Here is a 23,910-nt window from a genome sequence, read left to right on the forward strand (position 1 = left end):
ACAGTGGTGCGGTGGGCTGGGTGGTCACTGTGGAACGACAGCTCGCCGCAGGCCCGCTGCCCGCTGGGAACGGCCCTGCTCCCAGGAGGGAGCACTGGGAGAAGCCCTGGGTTGCCGGGAGTTGAAGGACAGCCGACCCCCAGCCCTCGCCCCCTCGGTGGGCCCGCTGGCTCCAAGCAGACAAATCTGTCTGTGACGGTGCTGCTTGCTGGACCCGCTGGTCAGACGCTGTGCGTGAGCCCAGGTGCAGCGGCTGTGGGACGTGACTGGGGGAGGGTCCTGAGGGGACGTGTATCTGTCCTCGGGGTCAGGGCCTGGCTGGGCCCTCGGCACCTGTCCCAAGGAAGAACCCTGCTGCTCGTGGTGGGGCTGGAGGTCTGGCCTCGTGGCCCCCCAGCGGAAACTAGGCTGGCTGGCGGCAGCCCACCTGGACACCCCACTTCTACCAGCGTGGGCTTCAGGCGGGCACTTGGGATGGTAGGTCAGATGCCCCCCCCACCTGCCTGTGCCAGCCTGTCTCCCCAAGGCCCTCAGCCCCACGCTGCCTGCTGCACCCCTGGCTGTGGTCCCAAGGGCAGGGCTGTAGGCCGGTCCCCACAGCTTCAAAGGCCAGGTCGGGAGGGGAGCAAGGAGGCCGTCGCACCGGGAGTGGGCGCTGGGCTGTGGTGCGGGGCGGTCTGCAGGAGTTGGGGCGTGAGGGGGCAAGGCCAGTTGTGGGCCCACAGCGTGCTCGGTGTCTGTGGACGTGCAGCCAGCTGGGTGACCGGATGCCGGGTGCCTGGGAGGTTCCTCATCCTAGGCTTGGAGGACGGGGAAGCCAGCGAAGGGGGAGGGGGCCTGGGAACCCCACGGCGGCACGGGCCAGCGCGTGGCAGCAGGCAGGGCTGGCCCCGGGTTAAACAGGCCCTGTGTGTCCCACTGGGACCTCAGCACAGCCGGGGCTGCCAAGGCAGCTCGGGGGCCATGAGAGAAGCTGAGTCGGGGCTGGGCGTGAGGGTCTGGTGTCCGCAAGTCTGCGCCTGAGACGCGCGGGGATGACTGAGCACAGGCGAGCAGTGGCTTTCACCAAGCGGAGCTGGAGAGGTGCAGACGGGGACCTGGGCAGAGGGCAGAGGGCGCTGGCAGGGCTGGGGGGACGGCCTGGCTGGACTCTGCTCACTTCCTTCCTGCTTGTTTGCTGTGGTGCCTGAGAACGGTTTGGTTTTGGTGTGTGAACCGCTCGCTAACTCTGTTACTTCTGCTGGAACGGTCCCCGGCCTTCTGGTGGCTTCCATGGAGTGAGGACTGGGGAGGCCAGTGGGGCATGGGGTGGGGGTCCAAGGGCCAGGAGGGGCTGGGCACCTTGGTGGTCTGGGTTGCGCCAGGGTCAGTGCCTGGCTAGGCATCACCAGGCAGGTCTGCCACACAGCAAGGATGCAGAGGGGGTGGGGCCACAGGGCCGGCAGGCGTACGGGCTGGAAACAGAGTATGGGGTGCCATTTGGGGGGTCAGATGCCCCACAGCTAGTGAGGCCCTTGGGAGGGGCCCATCCCCCAGCCTGGATCCCCAGACCCACCACCCTCCTCACTTCCCATCAGTCGTGTCCTCAGGAAGCCCCGCCCCACCTTTGAGGTGGTTTGACGCAGTTTGACCGTTTCTCTGATTCTGGGCCTTGTGACAACTGCTTCGCTGCCAACAGCCTACTTATTTGCAAAATCCGTGAGTGACACTTAAGGGACAAAGTTCCCAGGAACGAAATAGGAATAGAGAACAGGAAAGATGGAGCTGAGCTCCACTTTGGGAGGACACCCCTGCGGGAGGGGGAGGCCCTGAGGCTGGATGGGGGCCACCCCACATCAGGAGAGGGGTGTCCGCAGCACGGGCCGTGGGTGGGTCAGTGAGGCTCAGGGCCGTTCTCTGACACAGCTTTGAGCCAGCCTCACTGAGGTTCTCTTGCCAACCTCTGCGGGCGCAGGGGCCACCGTCTGTCTGGTCAGGGAGCTCCCCCCGCTGGGCCCACGCACATCCCGGAGCCCCACTCGGGCACCAGGCCGGTATCGGTGGGCAGAGGACCCACGGCCACACAGGTCCTGTCTGGTGTGGCCCCCCCGGGGTCAGGGCAGTGAGAGACACGGCTGGGGGGCTGCTGCCCACACACTTTATTAAGACGCACGCAGAGCCGGCCCTGGCCCCGCTGTGGAATGTGGGTGGACGGGGCTGCAGACCCGCCTCGAGCACCAGGACCAGTGGTCAACCCCTCACCTCCCACCCCAGCCCCCTGCCCAGGACAGGGCTGCGGGGGAAGACATTGCTCTGGAGGACGCCTGGGTGTAAGAAGCGCCAGAAGCCCCTCCCGGCCCCAGCCCCGGCTGCGCGGCCGCGCTCACAGGCCTGGCTGGGAGCCCTGGGGGCGCTGGCTGCCTGCTCCTCCCGTGCCCATGCCTGGGCTGGTGAGAGGTCCTGTAGTGGGAGAGGCAGGTGGGGACACGGTCGTCTCCCCAGGGGCAACGTCCTTCGGCAGCAAAGCAGGGGTGGCGGGCAGCTGGCAGCCTACGCGCAGTAGGTGTCAGCCTTCACCACCTGGCAGTACATTGTCATGGCGAAGGTCAGGCCCAAGATCTGTGGGGAGAGGCGGGGCTGGGCAGGGCTGCTCCAGGGGCGACAGCCCGCGGCAGGCACCCGGACCCCACACCACAGCTTCCCAGGTGGCCTGGAGCCCCCTTCCCTGGGGAAGCCTCGGGCAGGGCCTGCCCCCCACGGGCCCCTTGGTGTCAGCCCCAGACCTGCCTTCCCTTTGGGCTGGGTTTGGCCACCCTGGGCTCCGCTGGTGGTCTCAGGGCCTACGGGTTCCAGGCTAGGCCCCCAGCCGCTGCCCTCTGCCTCTTTGTCAAACTGCCATCATCCCTTAGGGAGTGTTTGTCTGGGACCCCTGTCTGCACCCCAGAATCGGGGGCTGCCCTGACACTGCTTGACCTCGAGCTCCCCCAGGGTCCTGGCACTCGGGTCTTGCATGGGGGTTGGGGAGCAGGGGCGGGCTGGCTGGACTTCACACCAGGGCCTGGGCTGCCCACCTCACTCTGCACTGGGCAGTCCTGTGACCACCGCCCACCACGGCCACTGGGCAGGGCCTACAGGAATGGGGCTGGCACGTGGGCCCTCAGCAGCGGCATCCAGTCTGTGCTTCCGCCCACAGGGAGACGGTAGGGCCCTCTGCTCAGGAGTCCGGGGCGGCCTGCCCTCTGAGGCGTCCAAGGTCACCTCCCCATGGACATCGTTCCTGACTATCCCCTGTGAGCCCCACCTCCACGTGGGGACCCACACTCCTCTGCTGCTTTGTCCTTGGGCTCAGGGCCGTCACACAGGTGCTGGGAGCCGCGGCCGGGGCTGGGGTGGGTCCCCGCGTACCTGAACCAGTGCTGTGCACAGCCCAAAGACGCCCACGGCCAGCAGGTTCTCCTGGAGCCACACCTTCACCGTCTCGTAACACGGCTGCAGGAAGAGCAGGCATCACAGGGGCTGCGAGGCCGGCCCTCCACCCACAGTCCCCGGGGCCAGGCTCACCGCCTTCCACCAGGTGCCGGGTGCGTGCAGCCCGCAGCTCTCGCTGAACTCCAGGCAGCAGGAGTCGGGCACGCGCGTGGCGTTGTAGACCTCGAACCAGTCCGTGTAGCTGGAGACCCCGCAGCAGCGGAACTGCGGGAGGGGTGGGCTGGGACTGTGCGCGGGAGGGGGACACATCCCCGCCCCGGCCACGCCCCCCGCCTACACGCCCCGGCCACACCCCGACTCACGTCTGTCTGGATGATGCTCCAGGCGTTGGTGAGGCCCACGTTGCCCGGGGTGCCATACAGGTGCAGGCCCTTCTTCAGGTCCTGCTGTGCGTACCTGTCGATCTGCAGGACGGCGGGGCCACCCAGCGGCCAGCTCCACCTACCTCGTCCAGACCCCCGCCCGCCCCGGCCCCCTGTGCCTTCTGTCCCCCTCCCTGCGGTCACCTCCTCCCAGAAGCCCCCACCAGGCTCTGGCCTTTGCCCCAAGGTTTCCCTGGGCCTCCCGTGGTGCCGAGCACGGGATCCAAGTCAGACACGTCAGCTAATGTACAGATGGAGACGGTCGGGCACAGAAACCCTTGGGGCTGTGTCTGCACACACCGGTTACAACCCACACGGCTCCGTGCTGCCAACCGAGAGCGCCCAGATCTTGGTTCCTAAGAGCACTCGTTCTCCAATAAAGGAACCAGGCTCCCTGGAGAAACGGCCGATTCCAGGGCTGGGGCGGGGAACCCCCAAGATGGGCCTGGAGTGTCTTCTAGCACCAGAGAGGAGGGAGGTGCTCTGAGGGGCAGGTCAGGGACGCGGGAGCCGACTGAGAGCTCCAGCCGCCAAAGCCAAACAGGATGAGCAAAAAATAACAGTCTTGGAGTATAACCCAGAGAATAAAACACACGTAAATGAGCCCTCGCTTATGTAAATGAACAACTGTATGGGAGTGGGGGATGGGAGATTTTTCCCCTCCAGCTGACACGCAGCTGAGACAGGAGCAGGGGACCCAGCCCGGGCCACCTGGGAGCTCAGAAACCTTCCGGAGCCTCCAGGCCTGGCCTCCTGGGGTTGCAGTTAGAAGCACACCCACGGCCCGCGTCCCAGTGTCTGTGCACGCAGAGCTGGGGGTCCCTGGCCTGGGTTCTCAGTCCCTCCTGCCTCCTCGCCGCCCACAGCACCTGGCCCTCGCTGGTGGGCAGGGGGGAGCGCCCACACCCACACCTGCAGCGGGGGCAGCGGTACCTTGTCAGTGTAGGCGAAGAAGAGGATGGCGAGGGATGTCTCCAGCAGGAACACCAGCAGCAGCAGCACAAAGAACTGAGGGCGAGGAGGCAGCCTCAGCGAGCCGCCCCCCCCCCCGCCCCTGGGGGCGGGGCCGCAAACCTCAGACACGTGCCCCCAGCCAGGCCTGCAGCCTGGAGACCACCAGGCCCCTCGTGCTGCCCCACCTCCCTCGGAACCCTCCCGTCTCCATCCCAGGGGATGGAGACCGTCGTCTCTCGCCCGACCTCTGCGCACAAGCCTCACACCTTGAAGTACACGCGTGTGGCCCGCGCCTGTGTCCTTGTGATGGGCAGCCAGGTGGAGCGACGCCCCGGGAGCCCCCATCCAGGGAGTGGGTCCAACTGCAGTGACCCCCAGCCCCCAGGTCATGTCCCCAAGGGCAGCCGGGGGGGCAGTGCCCTCTCAAGCAGGACCAAGCTGGAGAAGCCACCACCCCTGACTGCTCAGACCGTTCACAGGGTGGCAGACTCCACTCGGGCACCCGCAGAGGCACAGCCCTGGCGCCACGACCGGGCTGAGCAGTGGAGCCTGCCGGCAACCTCCTTTCCTGCCACGTCGCTCCCCAAGAAAGGAGGGCGGGGGAGTGGGGCCAGAAGCCAGGGTAAGTGGGGCACACCGCTCTTTGAAGCCCCACTGGCCCCATGGGGCCCCTGGACAGAGTGGGGAGAAGGGACAGTGCCAGGGGAGCGGGCCCGGTCCTCTCCTGGGGTGCCCGATCTTGTCCCCCCTCAACCTGGGCCCACGCTGCCCCAGGAGGCACCAGCCTCCGAACTCCAAGTCACCCTGTGGGAAAGGCCAGGGTCGGGGCCCCACCCGCACCCCAGCTTCCTCCTTCGTCCAAGGGGCCGAAGCCACACCCTACCCGCTGCTCCGGGGGGTCCAAGCCCCGACGGGAACATCTGGAACGTGCTGGACACTTGCGGAAGCTGCACAGATTGGGGACGTGCCCTCTGAGACCCTCTGGAGGCCCCACCCGTGACAAAGGCCCCATTTGAAGCAGGTGATTTAGGACCTGGGTGGCCGCCAGAGGCCTCTGTGCTGGGCACACTAATAGGTAGGGAGCCCGGCCCAGGGATCATTTTCCTCCATTATCTGTGATTAACGTTCCCACCTCTAAATCCATCTCCAAAGCTGAGGGTCCTGGGGGGCCAAGAGGGCTGGGACAGGAGCTGGAGAGGGGGTCTTGGAGGAGACGGAGGGGCCCTGCCCGGCACACGTGTGGGTGGTGTGCGTGTCCGTCAGGGGAGGCCTCCCCCGCGCACCGGCCCCCCCACCGCGTCCCGCCCGGCGTGCCCCTCCCCCCGGACTCACGGTAAGCAGAAGGCATTTGTTCTCCTTGATGGCCCCGATGCAGCCCACAAAGCCGATGGCCATCACGAAGGTGCCGGCGACGATAAGCAGGTTGGCGGCCGACAGGGACGGGAAGGAGGAGGACAAGGTGGCGAAGTTCCCCTGCGTGGCCGCCAGCCAGATGCCGACGCCGAGGATGCCGCAGCCGCCCAGCTGGGCCCCGGACAGGGCGAGAGGGACAGCGGGAGCAGGAGGTGAGAAGCCCACCAGACCCCTGTGGCAGACCCCGGGCACCCTCGCTGCCCTGCTGACCTCCCAGTCTTGTCCTGTTACCCGGGCTGGATCCCCCCCACACGCCCTCGGCCCCAGCTGTCCCCTAGGAGGTGCAGTCCCTCGAGCCCCTGCCGGCCCGCTCCCTGGCCCCCTCCCCTCGACCACTGGAGCTTTTATTGAACTTCGTAATTGCTCATTATCACAAAAATCGATTAAAACAGTAGGAAGAGGCAGAGAAGGGCAGGCGGTGATGAATCCGGGGACGGCTCTTGGCCTCGGGGGACAGGGGCGAGCCAGTGCGGCCGCCAAGGGCGCTGTGGCTCCAGCCCCCGGGGCTCTGAGCCTCTGGGTCGTCTCCAGATGAAACGGGAGCACGTGTCCAGGGCCGGGCTGCGGGCGGGCAGCTCCCCCACATGGCTGACCAGCCCCTGGACCTACGGCAACCTGGGCTTTAGGAGACCACCTGGGGACTGATGCCTACGGGCTGGCAGCCCTGGGGGCCCTGCCCCACTCAGAACTGGGCAGCACATGGGGCCCCGCACCCCCCGGGACCAGGAGCCTCCTCGACATATGGCCTTGACCCTGGCAGGGACCCCCCCACCCCAGACTCAGGCCGGATGGGCCCTGAGACCCCTGCCTGAGGAGACTTCCGCCTCCCCGCCCCCACCAGCAGGCAGCCCTGGCTACAGGGGTGGGGATGGGGGACGCTGCTCCGCTCTCACTAACCCACCAGGGAGCACACACCGTGCGTGAAGCCTGGCCGGCAGGAGACTGCAATTATGGGGCGGGGGGGCGGTGGTGCAGCTCCCAGCCCAAGAGCAGGGGCAGCCGCGGGGTCCCCGAGGGGTGGGCGGGCGCCAGGGGCTCTGGCCCAGGCCTCCTGCTGGCGTCTAAGGTCCCTCTGGGCCTCGCCGGGGCTGGCTGAGCGGGCCAGGAGAGCCCCCGGGCTGGAATGATAACCCCCCATGGGGGTCCGGTCAGCTCAGGGCCAACACAGCGCTCCTCTCTGACCCCCACCCCATCCCTCTTTGCACCTTCCACCAAAACAAGAGCTTCTGTCTAAAAATTATAAACCACCCACTCTGGATGCTCCTGGCTGAGGGTGGGGCCTGGGTGGCAGCGCTAAGCACCCCAGACAGGACGGGGCTCTCGTGCCCTGGCCTGTTCATCCTGCCCATCTGAGCCCTCCTCGGGGCGGGGTGGGGGCTGCAGCTCTGGGCGTGTGCCCGGGGTGGGGGGCGGTGGCGGGGGGACCAGCAGCCAGGCTGGGGACACTGGCAGCAGGTGACGGCCCAGAGGATCCAGCCTCACCCCAGAGCTGGGCTTGGGCACAGCCCCAGCTATGGTGGGGCCTGCTGGCTGTACGGAGACGTGTGTGCCCCCCACCTGTGGGATGGGGATGACCCCCGTGTGGCAGGCCCCGGCCAGCGGTGCGGGGACAGCGCTGTCCACGGTGCTGACCGCCGGCAAGGCCACCGTGAGGGAGCAAGACCGGCCACCAGCGCCGCTGGGCACCCACACCTGCCCAGGGCGTGCCATGATGGGACACAGAAGAGGCTGGGGCAGGTGCTGGCTCCCTCAACCCTCCCACCCGGCCTGCAGGTGAGGAACGGGGAGCCGAGGGGCCGTCCCCGGTCTCAGGGGCGCTCCGAGGACGCCGGGGGAAGGCTGGAGCTGGGAGCAGCCAGCGGGGCCCTTGCAGACCTGCGCAGGCAAGAGAGCGCTCCCCTGGCCTCTGGCCGGGACTGGGGCAGGGGAGGGACCCTGGGGCAGAGGCCAGGGAGGGTGAGCGTGGGGGCAGCCTCCCCTTGGAGGGAGCTGAAGTCGGGCCACTCTGGCTGCAGGAAACAGCGACCGGCCAGGCTGTCCTGGGCCCTCGCCCAGCCCACACACGTCCGTCCCCTGCAGAGCCCAGCAGCACCCCCTCTGGGAGGGTTACGTCTCCGGGCTGAGCCCCCAGGCCAGGGCCCCGGCGGGGTGGGTGGGGCTGCCTCTGAGCAGAGAGGAGAATTGTTATTTAAAACCAAACGGCTGCCCAGATGGCTCTGCCTTCAAGGGCGGCGCGGATGGCTCCTGTCAGCAGGAAAATGAGCCCCTCCGAGCTCCCTGGCCCCGTGGTGGACGCGTGGAAGGGCACGGGGAGGACACCGCGGCAAAGTCGCTGTGGAGGCGGCGGGGGGGGGGGCGTCCGGGTCGGGGGTATCCTGGAGGGGCTGGGCGCTGCCCCCAGCCTTGGTGCAAACAGACTTCTTCAATTAAGACCCCACAAAGCATCCTCACCTCCGGCTCCGAGATGGCAGGAGAGACACCCGCCGGCTGTCACCCAGGTGCTGCCGTCACACGCACTGTGACGCGGACACACAGCCCACGTCCCTCACCATCACACAGTTTCACCCACAACACGCACACACGTCACCGACATGCTGCCCCGAAGCCCCAGGCGCCCCCTGTTCAAGCACATCCAGTCACCAGAAACTCAGCGCTAACGGGATGCATGCACGTGGCTAATAAAACTACCTGTAATTTAGAAACTGTTTCTGCGTAGGCAGCTTTTAAAACATTTTCCAGGAAAATTACAGCCTCCGAGTACAGGAGAAGATGGGCCCTGTTAGACCCAGACAGAACATCAAACTCAGGACAGGTGGGGCTGAAGTCCCGGGAAGGCTGGGCACTCCAGGTCCCTCCCAGGACAGGGCGGCCGGGACTCCACCCCACCCTCCCCGTGTCCCACGCTGCACCTCCCCAGCCCCGCTCATCGCTGCCTGGGCCAGACAGAGGCCCAGGCGGGGCCCAGGAGCAGACCCCAACCCCACGACAGCCTGGGAGAGGAGCCCAGCCCACCCATCGGGGTCCCCCATCCCTGCGGCCGCCAGGGCGCACACCCTGCCCACCTGTCCCCACCGGAACCCAGCCCATCGCCTGGCATGTTCTCCCCACTTCCTGCTCTTTTCTTGTCCACACGTTTTGGGGGCTGGCCTAGGTCTTGGCAGGTGGGGCCACTTGGTGAGGCCCATGTCGGGAGGGTGCCAGCCGGCCCTCCGCTGCTGCCCCTCCAGCCACATGGCTCAGGGTGGCAGATGGCCGGGCAGCTGGCCAGGTCCTCGGAACGGGGTGGAGGGCTGGGTGCCCACAGGGGCCAAGCCTGTGTCCAGAAGCCCCTCCCCCGGCAGCCTGCACAATCTTGGGGTGGGGGCCGGGCATGGTGGGGTGACACGCCCCTCCCGGCCAAGAACAGCCACAGGACACGGGGAGAACCCATCTCTATGAAGTTCAAGAATGGCAAAATGTATCCCCTGCGCCAGAAGTCAGGTCTGCAAGGGCCCAAGGCAGGGGCTGGGGGCACTGAATGCAGGGGCTCAGGGACCATCCTGGCTGGATGTCGTTCCCCAGGTGACATCTCCTCAAGCTGTCCACTGAAATCTATGCAACTGACTGTAATTAGTTTCCTTAAACTCCAGCAAGCCCCACATCCCCCCAGGCTCCAAGATGAGAGGACTGGCTCCAGCCCATCCGGGAGGAGGCCCCACTGACCAGGGACCCCCTGAGGCTGGTGTCCAAGGAGGAGGAGCGGTGCCCTGCCAGGGCAGCCGGGGAGCAGACAGGGGGCAGGGCCTCGGATGGGGAGGTGGGGCCGGGCCCCCAGGCCTCTCCCCTGCCCCCTGCCCCCTGCCCCGCTTAGTGGCTGAGGCCACACCTCTCTGCCCCAGACAGAACTCCCAGGGCCCCCGACCAACTGCTGCCACCAACTTCCTAATGGGAGTGGGACGATTCAGAAATGGATGCTCATGCAGGGCCGACATCTTGTGGCATCCTGACCCCTGACCTGACCAGGACGGCCAAGGACCCCCCGCTTCGGGCTGCCCACCCACCCCGGCTCGGGGTCCCCAGGCAGCAGGACCCCCACTGTCCTGCCCCACCCTGTTGCAGGAAGAAACCGGAGCCAGAACACACAGACGCCCCCAGCACCTCCAGAAGGCTGGGGCCAAGAGGAGCCACGGGGTCAGGTCTGCAGGTCCCCGGCCCTGCACCGTGACCTCCAGCAGGGCACCCTGCACGTGCCTGTTTCCCCGACTGCGGCGGGGCTGGGGGAGGTGGTCCCCCAGCCCTGCACAGCCCTTTGCCAGCATCTTCCACCAGTCTCAGGGCGTCTTGCCCAGAGGCCAGCGACAGCAGGCCAGGCCTCGGTCTGTAGCTCATCAAAGGGGAAAACCAAGGCCCCCCTGTGGTGCTGCTGGGGAAACTGAGGACCCCAGGAGGGCAGGACTTGCCCAGAAGCCTGGGCGGCAGGCAGGGCTCGACCCCCGGCCCAGCCACACACACAGACCCTGCCCACACTGCAGGGGGAGGCGGAGCAGGGAGGAGCCCAGAGGCAAGACCAGGAGGCACCCCCGCCAGGGAAGCAGGGCGCCGGGCCCTCAGCTGGGCGGGTGCGGGCTGGGCTACACGGCTGAGGCCTGGGTGCGGCCCCCCGGCCACGGAGCCCGGAAGCACCTTCCCCTTTCAGAGCCAGCCCTGCCTCTGCCCAGGACCACCCCAGACCAACAAGACCACCCCTGGGGCCACAGAAACTGCCCCTGGGGGAGCCCTGAGCACCCACCCAGAGCTGGAGAGGGGGAGGGAGAGCACCCCAGGGGCGGCTCAGCCCCCGCCCCCGCACACAGCCCTACTCACCGGGAGACACCGCTGACCCAAGGACCCCGGCCCGAAGCGGCCCACCACCTGTGCACACCTGGAGGAGGGCAGCTGTGTCCCCAGTGGCGCTGTCCCTGCCCCGTGAGGGCCTGGCTGCCGCAGGAGGGCAGGTGGAGGTCTGGGTGTCGGTCGGCACCTGGGCCTCTCCTCCCCTGGGTGCCCCTGCTGCCCGCCGGCACCTTCTTGGCTCCCCGTCTCAGGGCACCCGAGCTGCAGTCCCTGGTGACAACGGGCGGGCGTGTTTCCTCTCCCGAGATGGGCCAGTGACCCACAGGCCACGCAGGACCAGGACAGATGCGTGAGGTCTTCCAGCCCCACTGGTACCCGAGGCTGGAGGCCTCAACCCTGCCCTTCCAGAAGCCCCCAGGGAAAACCCGGCAAACAGGGCACACAGAGCCGATTAACTTCAGAGCCCGCCCCTCCCCCATCCTCAGCCAGGGGCGCTGCCCGCACTGGGGACCGAGGGGGAGGGGCGGGCTGGCGTGGCTGGAGGAGGCGAGCTTAGGCCCGGGCAGGGAGACCTGCCCGGCGTGCAGGGCCTAATGGGGCCAGGTGTGGGTGACAGGGCCTTGCGGGGGTCTGCCTGTGGACAGTGGGGGCTTTGAGGTGACTCCTGAAGGAAAGGGGTGCCCGGCAGGGGCTGGGGGGCAGGAGGAAGCCACAGGGAGGTCAGTGCTTCTTGACCTCCAAGCAGGTCCACGGGCCGGGATCCTCATTCCCACTTCGCCTCAGCTCCTCCCAAGTGGGAAATGGGGGGGGGACCTACCCCTCCTGCGGGGACTCCGCACCCCCAGACAGCAAACGAGCCAGGCTCCCGGGGAAGGGGTGCTCTAGCCCCACCCCACCCCACCCACCTGCAGCCTCTGTCACCAGCAGCAATGGCCTAGTTGACACCTGCACAGGGACCGGGGGGGATGGACGTCCCGCCAGCCTCTCGACCATGCTCACCACCCCTGGCCTCAGCGTGTTTCCCGTGGGTCCCCGCTCTGACCCCCAGGCCTCGAACCCCGCTGGGCACCAAGGTGGGGTGTGGAGAGGCCAAGACAGCACACTGGCAGGGGCCCAGTTTGCTTGGCTGGGGAGTGTAACTGGATAATAAAAGGGAACTGGATTTTCTAGCCCAGGAGGGGATCCCAGGGGGTTCCTGAATTGTTCTTTCCTGGGCTGAGGACATCATCCACGGCAGGAATCAGTGGAGTGCGTCCGCCCTGCAGCTGGTACGGAGGCTCCTTCAGGGTTCACAGGGCAGACACAGTTCAGCCTGGGGGCCCATTAGGGTGGGCTGCTCTCAGGGCACAGGCCCCCTCGAGGGGCCCCCTCTCCTTTTCCGGGCAAGCAGGTACCCGGGTCACTGGGGAGGTCAGGGAAGGGGAGAAGCAGGTCCTGCCCACCACCTGGGACCATCCCCCACACCCACTGCCCATCCCCCAGTCAGTCCACCACCCTCACTGCTCCCCACCATCACACCTACGGCTGCCAGCTCTGGTCACACTGTCACCTGCAGCCTTCTCCTGTCACACTGCCCTAAGGCACACTGACCCTGCCAGCAGCCCACCGCTCACTACACTTGCGCCCACTGCATCGGTCAGTGTCCCCCGCCAAGAGAAAACAGTCACCTCTGCACATGCCTGGGCACAGCTCCAGCTGTACCCACCTCTGCTGCTGGCTCCTGGTCTCTCGGGGGGCTCCTCCGCTCTGGGCCCGGGCCTTGCCCCTCCCAGGAGCCCCTTGCAGAGAACAACTCCTCGGGTGACTGCCTCGGGAGGGGGCAACTGGGGCAGGAGCCTCCCAGGCTGGCCACCCCTCCCAGCGACCCTCCCACTTCCCAGGCCAGGGTCCAGGAGAGAAAGGATGTGCAGAAATGCGGCCCCGGTTTCTGAGCATTTCGCCTTAACTGGACCTCATGCACATGAGCTTACAATTGACAGCCTCCTTCTGGGGTCCAGAGCCCAGGCCGGAGCGAAAGCCACGCCCCCTCACTCCCAGTTGTGGCAGAAGGGTGGGAGCAGGAAGTGACCTTGGCATCAGCTCTCCACCAACCCTCCCCCAGCCCAGCCAGTGGGGCCCAGGCCTGGCCAGGCGTGCTCCAGGTGGTCAGGTGTGACACCTGCCACAGCCCGAGCCCAACACCCTCCCTGCCGTTTGGGTCTGGGTGGCAACTGTGTCCTCCAGTTTGGGGGGACGGGGGCCACCCTGTAGCGCCAACACCTCTACTCTGGACACAGGCACCTCCTCTGAGCAAACCCAACCCACCTCAGCAAAAGTTATGGAAGCCCCGGTCTCCTGCCGACTGCTCATCCCTCCCAGGGTCTGGTCCAGCCGGAGGGCTCACCCACACACCCTCCCTCTCCCTTCCCTGCTTCGGGAGGCTGGGGACCGTCTCCCCCACGCCCCGCCCAGCCCCTCCCCAAGTGCGGTCCCTGGAGCCAGGGAGGCCGGTCTGCCGGGGAGGCGAGTGCAGAAAGGACATGGTCTGCGCCCACGAAGAGGGAGAGAAGGGGCCGGAGGGGAAGGCACCAGCGGCTCAGCGCACGGACAGGGGCTCACACCCGGTAGAGGCCAGGCGCAGGGCCCCACGCCGACCTGCGGCAGGTGCGGGACACGGCCGGTCTCAGGAAGAGACAGAGAGGGGAGAGGACGCGGGGCGGCCGCCCAGAGCGCAGAGGCCCGGCGGACCCCAGCGGCACCGGAAACCCTCCCCAAGGGCCGGTCCAGCCCTGGCCCCCGGCGACCCCAGGCACACCCCCCAGTCTGCGTCGCGGGTGTCTCCCCCGCATTCCAGCGCGAGCAGCGACCCCGGGGCCCCGCCGCCACTCACCCAGAAGAGCAGGTTGAAGGCGAACATGAGGTACTTGACGCCCTGCAGGCAGCCGCGCGCCATGCTGCAGCGCTTCAGCTCTAGGAGGAAGATGAAGGACAGGTCCAAGTAGAAGACCACGTACTTGTTGCCCTTGGGCGACGTGTAGCGCGCCTGGGCCGCCTTGGGGCCGGGGTTGGCGTGCAGGCCAAAGAAGGGGCCGCCGCGCGCGAAGCCCGGCTCCTTGCCCGGCGGCGACGGGCTGCGCCGGTACGGGGACTCGTCCGTGCTCGAGCGGCGCATCGCGCGGGGCCGCCGGGGCCGCCCCAGGCTCCGCGCCCCGGCCCGCGCTGGCACCGGGCGCGCCGCTCCGCTCCGACCCGCGGCGGGCCCGGGACACCGGCCGGCCCGCCACAGCCCCGGCCCCGGCCCCGCCCCGCGTTCGCCCGCCCGCCTGCCCGCCAATCCGCGCCGGCCCCGCCCCCGCGCGGACCACCCCCCCCGCCCCTTCCCCGCCTCGCCGCCCCGCCCCTCAGATCCGACCGCTCCGCCCCGCGCCGGCCAATCGCAGCCCCCGGACGGTGTCCCCGCGCCGCCCTCGGCCCTCGGCCCGCGCCGGCGCCCCTCGCTCTCCCCTCCCCTTCCCCGCCCGGCCCGGGAAGCGCGGTAGGGGGCTACGGGCGGGCGTCCAGGCAGCTCTCAGCCCCGGGTGCGACAGCCCGGGCCTTGCCCCGAAGCCGCAGCGCGCCGGGACCCCGCTGCCGGCTGGGCTCTGAGGCCTCCGACCGCAAGCGAAACGCAAAGCGCTATGCAAATGAGGGGTGACCCAGTTGCTGTCTGGTGGCGACTAGCGGCAGCTCCGGCCCGGGCCCCCGGCCCAGATCGAAGTAGCGCGGGGAATGCAGCTGGAACCCACCGGGGTGCACACTCTCCAGCGGCCCACCCTGGGCTGAGCGAGCGCTGCGCGGGGACCCCAAAGCTCCCGCAGCTCACATAGGACGGGGGTCAGGCTGGGGGATCCAACCTGGGGGGCGGTCCTGGGAGAAGGAGCAGAGTTGCGGTTTGAAGGACAAGCCCCTCAGAGGGGCCAGGGCGAGGGAGAACAAGCGGGGAGGGTGCTCTGGGGCACCCTGGGTGCCCAGAGGGTGGGTCACTCTGCAAGGCATAAGGGGAGGTTTTCAGACTTAAAGGGAGGGGCCGGACACACAGGAGTGCAGGAGTCATCACTGGGCACCCAGAGACAGGCCGCATGCAAGGCTGGCGGCCCACTCCAGGCCCAGAGCTCACGCAGGCCCCCCTGTCCTCACGCCATGGTCCCATCTCGCTGGGCAGGGAGCAGGCCCGGCCTCACCGGCATGTGACATGTGCCCGTGACACATGTCACACAGGACCCCCTCTCTGGTTTGACGCTCTGCTGCCACTGTCTTGAAACTCTCCATGATTTTTGACCAAGAGGCCCTGAACTTCATTTGGCACCAGGCCCTCCCAGACACATCCACGCAAGCCGGGTGACAGGGACACACGATGCTCCAAGGCCCCTTGCACCGGCGGTGTGGTGTGCACACGTGCTGCCGTGCAGACAGACAGGCGCCAGGAGCAGCCTAGAAGTCACGGGGGGAGACTCCCCTCAGCTGTGCCTCCACAGCCCACCCACTGGTGGGGGCCCTGGGGCGCGTGGGGAGGGCCTCGGCACGGGGCCCAGGTGCCTCCTCGCCCTCTGCCCTGGGCCTCTCAGCTCAGCAGGGGAGCCAGGCTTGGCGGAGAGTGGCCGCAGGCCTGGATGCACCCCGCACCCTGGACTGGGTCTTCCCAGTCACTGAGGCCGCCCACTGGTGGCGTCCACACCATAGGATGGTCCCAGAAACTGAAGTCCAAAGAGGGAAGGACTCACCCAAGGTCAGCAGAACTCAGATGGGAGAAGAGAGGAAAAGAAGTGGGGGAATAAGAAGGAGGAGGAAGGTGGGGGCGGGGGAGGAGGACTGTCAGTGACAAAGTGACAGATTGAGAGATTGAGAGGTGCCTGAGGTAGCACGTCTGGGGGATGTCTGCTGGGCTGGGGGCCCAGTGAGGTCTGGCAGCCCTGTGGGGCCCTGAGGACCACTGGACCAGCCCTGCGCTGCCCCCGGCGGGCTCTGAGGAGAACTGCAGCTCAAGCCCCCAGGGCGGTGTCCTAGCAAGGTCCTCCCTGAGCCCAGCTGGCCCTGGCAGGGAGTGGGGACAGGAGAGCCCCAGCGTCCCTGCCCTGCCCACATGCCAGCCAGCCTGGGGCTTCCCACAGTCCCTCCACCCTGTCCTCCGCCAAGGATTCTTTGGCGTGTCTGGACCCCTGGAAAGGGATACAACGGTGACCACGCACCAGGGGCCCAGTGGAGAAGTGAGCCTTGGAGGGCCCCCATCTGGGCCCTGTAGAGACCACTGGCCGCAGCTCTGCCCAGAGAGCAAGTGGCAGCCGGTGACCCCTGGAGATCCTGGTGAACTCCAGCAGCCTCTGGCTACTTTCCCTTGGCCCAGCTCAGCCAGCCCCACACGCCCAAGCCAGGGATGGACACTCAGGGCCCCGAGAGTCACAATGCATGAGAGGGCCTGCGCTCAGCATGCACACTGGACACAGGAGGGCTGAGGAGGGCTGAAGGATGTGCCTGTCTCCCCAGCCTGGCCCCAGGGCAGGGCCTCTGAGGACAAGGGTGGGGTCCTCCCCCCGTTGCCCGTCCTCCGCTTCATCACACTGCAGCTCAGGACAGGGGTGGAAGGCCGGCCCGCGTTCCCACGATGGGGCCCAGCACCCAGGCTGCCCTCTCCCCCACCTCACTCAGCCAACACCATGCCAACGCCCCCAAATTCCTGCCAAGCCCTCTCCTGTCTCTAAAACCTGTACCCATCACCTCAGGTGAGCCTGAGTCTGAGCTGAGATTAAACCAGAAAACCACCAAGCATGCCAGGGACGATGGCAATGAGGACGTGAGCACATCAAGGCCACCAAGTGGGGCGCTTCCCAGCCAGCCCAGGGACCTGTCCTCAAAGTCCAGCCGTTCCTCCAGCAGTGGGACCCCGGTGAGACATGCTGAGAGGGTGACAGCTGGCTGGCTCAGCCTCAGTCTGTCCCGGGACCAGGAGAGTATCCAGCCAGCAAGGCCCTTGGGCCAGGCGTGGGGGAGACCAGGAGGCCACCCAGCGCTGCCCCCACTGCCCCACGGGCCGCGACGTACCTGGGCTTGTGGCAGGGAAGAAGGCAGGCGGTGCCCGGCGCCCCTGACGGCCGGCCAGGCGGCAGGTGAGCAGTCAGCAAGGCCAAAACCGGAGCTCTGTGGAAGGAAGACGGGCAGAACGGAGGCCGAGCTGCACCTCATCCCCAGCCTCTGTGGGGCTCTCCACTCAGGACCGGGTCCCTGCAGGGGCAGCTGGGGGCTGGGTGGTGGTGCACTCAGACTCAGGGGACCAGAGCACCAACCAGCGGCCCAGACCAGGGGGCTGCATCCCCACCCTCTGGTCACTCAGCCTTCTGAGATGCCCTGGCAGACACAAGAGTGCCCACATGGGGACGTGCACACAGAGAACACACATGTCCAGAGATGTGGACACACACGCGGACTGAGGACCATCCAGCCCCCAGCGGTCCTGGAGCCCTGAGACCAGCCGGCATTGTCCACTCATCCCGAGGTGCTCGGCACCCCACGCCCTCCTGGGTTCCCAGCAGACAGATGCCATGAGCCACCAGCCTTACGCTCTCCCCAGGGAGCCAGCAGGCGATGACTCACACGGGGCCCATGGATCTGCCGTTGGCGCTCAAAGGGGGATTCTGTCCTCCCCTACCAGCCAGGGATTGCGTGGGGGGGGCCCCAAGCTCACACGCCCCGCCCCTCACACCTCACCCCTCAGACCAGAGGCTCCTTGCAGCCTGGGGGTGGGGCAGGTGTCTTTCCAGCGGCCCAGGGGCAGGAGGGGACAGCCACACTGGCACATGCCCACCCCCTCACAGCCATGCCCTCGTGGGCAGCCCACTGCCAGCCGGTCCACTCACACCCACACCTGGGGCAGACATGAAGCCACTGAGCGGGTGGAGGCCCCGGCAACCTGAGACCTGTCCCTTCATTTAGGGGGACGAATGGCACCCACCACGGTGGGGCGAGGAGGCACGTGGGCCCAGGGTCCGGGACCCCCCCCCGCCCCCCCAGCAACCGCTGTGCCTGGGAAAGACGCGTCCGTGGAGGGGTTTCAGGCCCAGTGACACATCGAGGGCAACGAGTGGGAGGGACGTGCCCCTCCCATGTTCTTTGATGAACCCCCTCCTCAGGAACTGAGGGGCCCAAAGTCCATAGCCACACCGCAGAAGCAAAGGACCATGCATCGCAGCCCACCACCCTCCAGGCCCAAGGCTGCGTCTGCACGCCCCGCACCCCCAGACCCGGGCGTCGGGGGGACGGGCCTCCCCGTCAGGCCCTACTGGGCAGCTCCACCAGCACCCCTCACGGCCGCCCACCCTCCTGGCCCCCACCCCAAAGGCACCCCTGGACCCTCCATGAATAACCTCCCCGCCTTCCGGCCCCCACAGCGCCCCTGCATGAGTCCGGGGCCCCCAGCCCCATCTCGGGCAGCCCAGGCACAAGCCTGCGGTCAGGGTATGGGTGCAGGGCCTGACAGCACCGGGCTGGCTCTCTCCCTCACCCAGGCCCAGCCTCCTCCTCCAGGAAGCCTCCTTGCCCCACTCCCTGCTCTGGGCTTCCTTTGAGCACAGGTTCCGACAGGCCTGCGTCCCCCGGAATGGCACGTGCAGCCGGCAATCGGGATGGGGCTGAATGAGAACCCCATGACAGACCCTCCCGCAGCCTGCCAGCCCTAGGCTGGGCCTTCTGAATCTCCGGGGCCCCAGGGCGGGGGCAGGTGGGGACCCTGGGGGAGCGTGAGCCACACGGAGGTCATGGGTGCCTACCTGGCCAGACCAAGGTCTAACTCAGAGAAGGACCTCCCCGAACGCCGAAACAGAGCTTGCCCTGGCGGCCTTGGAGGCCTGGGTGGGCAGGCAGCTCCAGTGGCGTGGCCGCCCTGAGCCTCAGCAGCGGGCCGGCCCGGAGCGCACACCCCAGCGGCAGCGCGGGTGGAGAGCTGAGTCGGCCCGCCTACCCCGGCCCCCAGGCCAAGCCGGCTCTGAGGCGGCTTGAGGAGCCAGGAGGGCCCCGCCAACACAAACAGGCCCGTGGTGTCGGCCTTCCTGCTGCCACTCCGGCCCGCACACCCTCCCACCTCCCCCCACCCAAACTGCAGTCCCTGGGGCTGGGAGACACCCCTCCAGGGGAGGGGTCCGCGAGGAAGAGGCCGCCGAGGGGCCCCCAGGCTTTCCCTGGGCCCACCGAGGCCAAGCCCAAGCTCAGGGCCCTCCCCTACCAGCCTGCAGCTCCCGCGCACCCCAGGCCCCAGGAACACCCTTCTCCGGTGCCCACAGTGTACGCGCCCACCTCAGCGCTGACACCCCCCCGCCCCCTCCTGAGCGGTGCCCTCGGGGAGCCCCATGTGGGGCCAGGCTGGCAGACGAACACATGATCACGTTCCCAAAGGCCCTGGGCCCGGCCTGTCCACAGGGTCGTTAGGCTGGGCCAGCTCAGCCTCAAGCACGCCTGCAATACCACCACTCTCGAGGCCCCCAGCCCCCAGGGCCCAGAGGGTTACCATAGGTGCTGCAGGCAGGCGACCCCGTCGGACCCTGGGGAAGCGTCTGAGCACCCGGCTCACCCCACCGCGTGAGCACACGTCTACCCAAGGCAGCCGGGGCTCCGGGCTGAGCCTGGGACCCCCAGGCCCACACAGCCAGTATGGGGACCCTCCAGCTGGGCAGCGTCTGGTTCCACCCACGCTTCACAGATGGGGAAGCGGAGGCTGTAATCCAGGACCAGGGGGCAGGGTCAGCTGACTCCCAGCCTGTTTCCAGGACAACACTCAGGGCCAGAGGTTCTCGGCAGCTAAAACTTCAATCACTGATTTCCCCTTGTCCCCTGCCTGCCCTGAAGTGACCCTCCTCTAGCAGGAAACAGGGCTCTTGGGTTCCAGACCACATGTGAGTACAGCCCTCCCTCCCTGTGCCCCCGCCCCTGGGGGCAGGACACCGCATTCTCGGAAAACCAGCGCCTCACTCTCCCTGCCCCACCTCCGGCCCTTCCCAGAGGTCTGGGCCACATCTGTGCTCACACCCCACTGCCCCTGCAGGCAGGCCTGGCCCCCGCTACCCCCGACCCCATGTGTTGGGCTCCCGGGGCGCCCTCCTGCCCCTGCCCACCCTGAGGAGAGCCAGGTCCATGCCCCAGCCTGCCCCCCCCCACACACACACGAAGGGGCCAGCCGAGCAGGGGGCAGGGCTGACCTCTGAGGCTCCTCTGGGTCCTCAGGTCTAGCCTGTCCAGGCCTGAGCCAGGGCAGCGTGGAGACGGAGGGTCAAGTGCCCCAAGGGGCCTCTGTGCACATGTGTGTAGGGGGCCTGCACACAGGCAGTCACACTGCTCCCCGTGGCCTCTCCTGGGAAATCAGGGAGCTGGAGGGAGGAGACTCCCCCCAATCTACACACAGCTCTCAGAATTCCAGGAATGTCAGCTTGGCTCTCGGGCCCCTCAGTCTCTGGGAGTAAACAACTTCTGGGGCCAGAGCAGGGTGAGGCGGACCATGGGCCCCTCCTCCAGGAAGCCTTCTGCCCACACCCGCTCCTGCTCCCGAAGAGCTACCCAGATGGCATCCCAGATCCCTCCCCTGTTTCCCTCACCTCCACAGGTGCGGCAGCCTCTACAGCTGAGCCCGGTTCCAACCCCAGGCCACTGTGACTCAAGGCCCCTGCCCCGGCCAGGGACAGGATGTGTCCCGTCAGCCTGGGAAGGGGGGGCATTGGGCAGGGAGGTGGCCTCTGCTCGTGGCTCCGCACGTGGCAGGGTGGGGGATGGCAAACGTCACTGGGGAGGCTGTCAGGGCCCAAACTTCAGACGGGCAGAAGCTCTGATCAACCTCTCCAGGACCCTGGGGACCCCCATCTCCCTGCCCCTCAACTAAATCCAGACTCCGTCACCCACCTTGAGAGGACTGTCAGGCCCCACCCACCCCAACCAGAAATCCAGATGCCCCAGGCCAGCAAATGTGCCCAGACTCTGCATAGGTGCCTAGGTTACAGGGGCCACTGTGAGACACATCCACCTTCCTCAGCCCAAAGCTCACCTCCTCCAGGGAGCCTTCCCTGCTTCTCACGGCACACAGCCACAGGATCAGGGGGCTCACCCCAGGCCATCTCCAGAGACACAGCCTCCCCTCCCTTTAAATCCTTCATGGCTCCTGCTCCATCACCTCCAGTTCCGACACCTACTCTCTCCCACAGGTACAGCCTCCAGGCCTCAGCCCATGGGTCCCCTTTGCCGGTATCTGTCCTGCTCCTTCACACACACTCGGGATCCCTTGTCAAGGCTCAGCTCAAAGGACACCACTTCCACGACGACCCCCTGACCACCCTCCCGGTCCTCAGAGATCCGACGCTCCCAGATCGCAGGCGCCCGACTCATCAGAGCCTGGCCTGGGACGGGTGCAGCCAGCCCCATCCCGCACCCCCTCGCAGCCCCTCCCCCGGGAAGAAGGCAGGAGGGACAGGGGCGAAGCGGACCGAAGCGGCGCTGGGGGTTGGAGCGGCCAGCTGAGCCCGCCACCCGCCGGGTCACTCGCACCGCGCCCTCCCGCCGTCAGGGATACGGGCAACTACCGGGCCGGGACCGTTACTGTGGGGGCAATCGGGCTGGGCGGCGACTCCGAGGGTCCTCCAAACTCAGCGCAAAGACCCCCGAGTGTCCACGGGCAGCGGCTCCAGGTGGAGAGACCCTCCCCCCTTCCTGGTCCCCACTGGCCGCCGGTCGGCCGCTCTCCTCGCCCGCAGCGGGGTCGCCGCGCCCCGGCCCGGCCCGCAACTTGTTGCTGAGACTCGGCTCGGGCTCTGCGCTCGGGGCCTGAAATTCGCGCCGGCTCGGCTTGGGCCTGGGCCCGGCTCGGGCGCGCGGGCAGCGGGACCCGGACTGCATCCCCGCCGGGGGCGCTATACCTGCGGGCCGTCAGCTCGTCGCGCAGCTGTCAGTCATGCGGACACGAGAAACGCGAACGCCGCCGCCGGGCCCTTACGGCCCCGCCCGGACGCCGTAGGCCGGGATGTACCAAAGTGGCAGGCGGGGGGCGCCGCCTGCTCCTGCCGCGGCCGCACGGGCCTCGGAAACTCGTCGCGGAGGAAAGCGGATGCCAACGGCACCAGGGAGGGCGGACGGCCGGGGACCCCCCGCGCCATGGGCGCGTCCGGGGCGGGGCTGGAGCCGAGGGCGGAAGCGCCGCAGGATCGAGGAGTTTGGCTGCTGACTGCTGCGGGGCCGCCATGATCATCCCTGTGCGCTGCTTCACGTGCGGCAAGATCGTCGGCAACAAGTGGGAGGCCTACCTGGGGCTGCTGCAGGCCGAGTACACCGAGGGGTGAGGCGCCGGGCCGGCCTGGGAGGGCCTCCAGCGCGGTCGGGAAGCGCTCCCCGGGCCGCCAGCCTGCGGGGCAGGGGGGGTGGGTCCCGGCCTGAGGGGCCTGGGGGGACGGGTCCCGGCCCGCGGGGTCGGTGTGTCGGGCCGGTGTCGGGGGGGTCCCAGTCTGCAGGGCGGGGGCGGGGGCTACTCACATCAGATTCCAGGTGACCCTGGGCGGGGGAGCTATCAGTCCCGGAGTCTTTTCCATCCCTGTTCTCCGGATCTGCTCTCAGGAAAGCGCACCCCCCCCGCCCCCTTAGTTTGGGGAGGGGAGGGAGTCGGGCGTCAAGCTGCTGCTGTCTGGGGACTCCTAGGTATCCTGGCGAGTCTCGCCGCCTCCACGGCAAATAAGCCCTCAGCCGCCTCTGTCCACCTGCTCCCTAACTTCTTCTCCCCGCTGTTAGGCCCACCCCCGTGTGCTGCAGACTCACTGGCTTTTTTTAGGACATAGGACACGCTTCCTGACCACATAGGCCTCATCATCAGGCTATCGTGGGGGTCCCTCTTCTGTGCTTACTTACCCCTTAGCACTGCAGTTACCACCGTGCCTGTCTGAGTCTCTACCCTGGACTAGAGTCTGACTTTGGGCCCCTGTGTGGACAGCCCCATCCTCATCACATTTGAACCTCTGGGTCCCAGGGTGTGCCAGGGAGGCGTAGGCTCTTAGTGCAAGTGTATCGGATGAATGGGGAAGCGATGGATGGCCTTAGTATTTGCGCCAGGTTCCGAGGAGGCTGCTGAAATGACCAGAGTGCAAGTGAATGCTGGCAGCCTGTACGGGACCCCTCCCCAGGATGCCCCAAGCAGGGGCCACCCGACCTGGCCTCCCCTTTCCCAAGCCACCGCGTTGTCTGCACACCAGAAGCCTTGAGGGTGACGGGCGGCGTCTCTGGAAAATGAGAGAGGTGTCTCCCTCCCCGACATGGGGGGCAGAGCCCACGGCAGCTGAGCAGGGCTGGCTGCAGCCGAGGCAAGGTCCTCCATCTGCCAGGACGAACAGGCTGCAGCCAGCTTTCTCCTCGCCCTCAGGGACGCCCTGGATGCGCTGGGCCTGAAGCGCTACTGCTGCCGCCGCATGCTGCTGGCCCACGTGGACCTGATCGAGAAGCTGCTCAACTACGCGCCCCTGGAGAAGTGACCCCAGCCCGGCAGGCCGCGTCTCGCCCACGGCTCGTTCCCTGGATGTGTGGGGAGCCGGAAGCAAGGCCCGCCCGCGTGCCCGTGGCCCTGTTGGCATGGGTCTCCCTCTCTGGAAAGAACCATCCAGTAAATGTTTTTGAGGGCCAGAAGGAGGTCCTGACAGTTGGCCTGGCTCTGTGGGACTCCCCGCCGCCCATTCCTGTGTCCTGCCTCGAGCATGAGGCCGCCTGGGGGTAGGTGTGGCCCTCACAGCCTGGGAGGAGGGAGGGCCATCCCCACGGAAGCGCTCAGCCTGGGGCTGCTTTCCTCCAGGGCTTGCGCTCGGCTCCACACAAGGCACAAGGCACAGATGTCGGGAGTGCTTGGGTTGGGGGCACGGGGGCGCTGGCGTCCCCACAGCGGTGT

The 23,910-nt window shown here is 67.6% G+C and overlaps 2 protein-coding genes across 10 annotated transcripts; one reads left to right on the forward strand and one right to left on the reverse strand.

Annotated features, from left to right (window-relative positions):
- Window positions 1-2,123: 2,123 nt before the first annotated feature.
- TSPAN4 (tetraspanin 4) lies at window positions 2,124-22,188 on the reverse strand. 9 transcript variants are annotated; one of them, XM_059932360.1, is made up of 11 exons: window positions 21,908-22,188; window positions 17,064-17,159; window positions 13,879-13,958; window positions 11,098-11,279; window positions 8,886-8,973; window positions 6,117-6,308; window positions 4,764-4,838; window positions 3,771-3,872; window positions 3,541-3,672; window positions 3,385-3,468; window positions 2,124-2,598 (listed from the first exon to the last, which is right to left on the reverse strand). In XM_059932360.1, the coding sequence occupies exons 3-11, from the start codon at window positions 13,939-13,941 to the stop codon at window positions 2,530-2,532; spliced, it is 987 nt and encodes a 328-aa protein (XP_059788343.1). In that variant the 5' UTR covers window positions 13,942-13,958; window positions 17,064-17,159; window positions 21,908-22,188; the 3' UTR covers window positions 2,124-2,529. The 9 variants fall into 9 exon arrangements, with proteins under 9 accessions (XP_059788343.1, XP_059788349.1, XP_059788344.1 ...); XM_059932366.1 differs by lacking the exon at window positions 21,908-22,188 and adding an exon at window positions 21,575-21,839; XM_059932361.1 differs by lacking the exon at window positions 21,908-22,188 and adding an exon at window positions 20,600-20,707.
- Window positions 22,061-23,670, forward strand: POLR2L (RNA polymerase II, I and III subunit L). The gene is made up of 2 exons (XM_059932372.1): window positions 22,061-22,323; window positions 23,395-23,670. The coding sequence occupies exons 1-2, from the start codon at window positions 22,229-22,231 to the stop codon at window positions 23,501-23,503; spliced, it is 204 nt and encodes a 67-aa protein (XP_059788355.1). The 5' UTR covers window positions 22,061-22,228; the 3' UTR covers window positions 23,504-23,670.
- Window positions 23,671-23,910: the final 240 nt, after the last annotated feature.

Source organism: Balaenoptera ricei, chromosome 8 (genome assembly GCF_028023285.1).
Source record: "Balaenoptera ricei isolate mBalRic1 chromosome 8, mBalRic1.hap2, whole genome shotgun sequence".
NCBI classification, from domain to species: domain Eukaryota; kingdom Metazoa; phylum Chordata; class Mammalia; order Artiodactyla; family Balaenopteridae; genus Balaenoptera; species Balaenoptera ricei.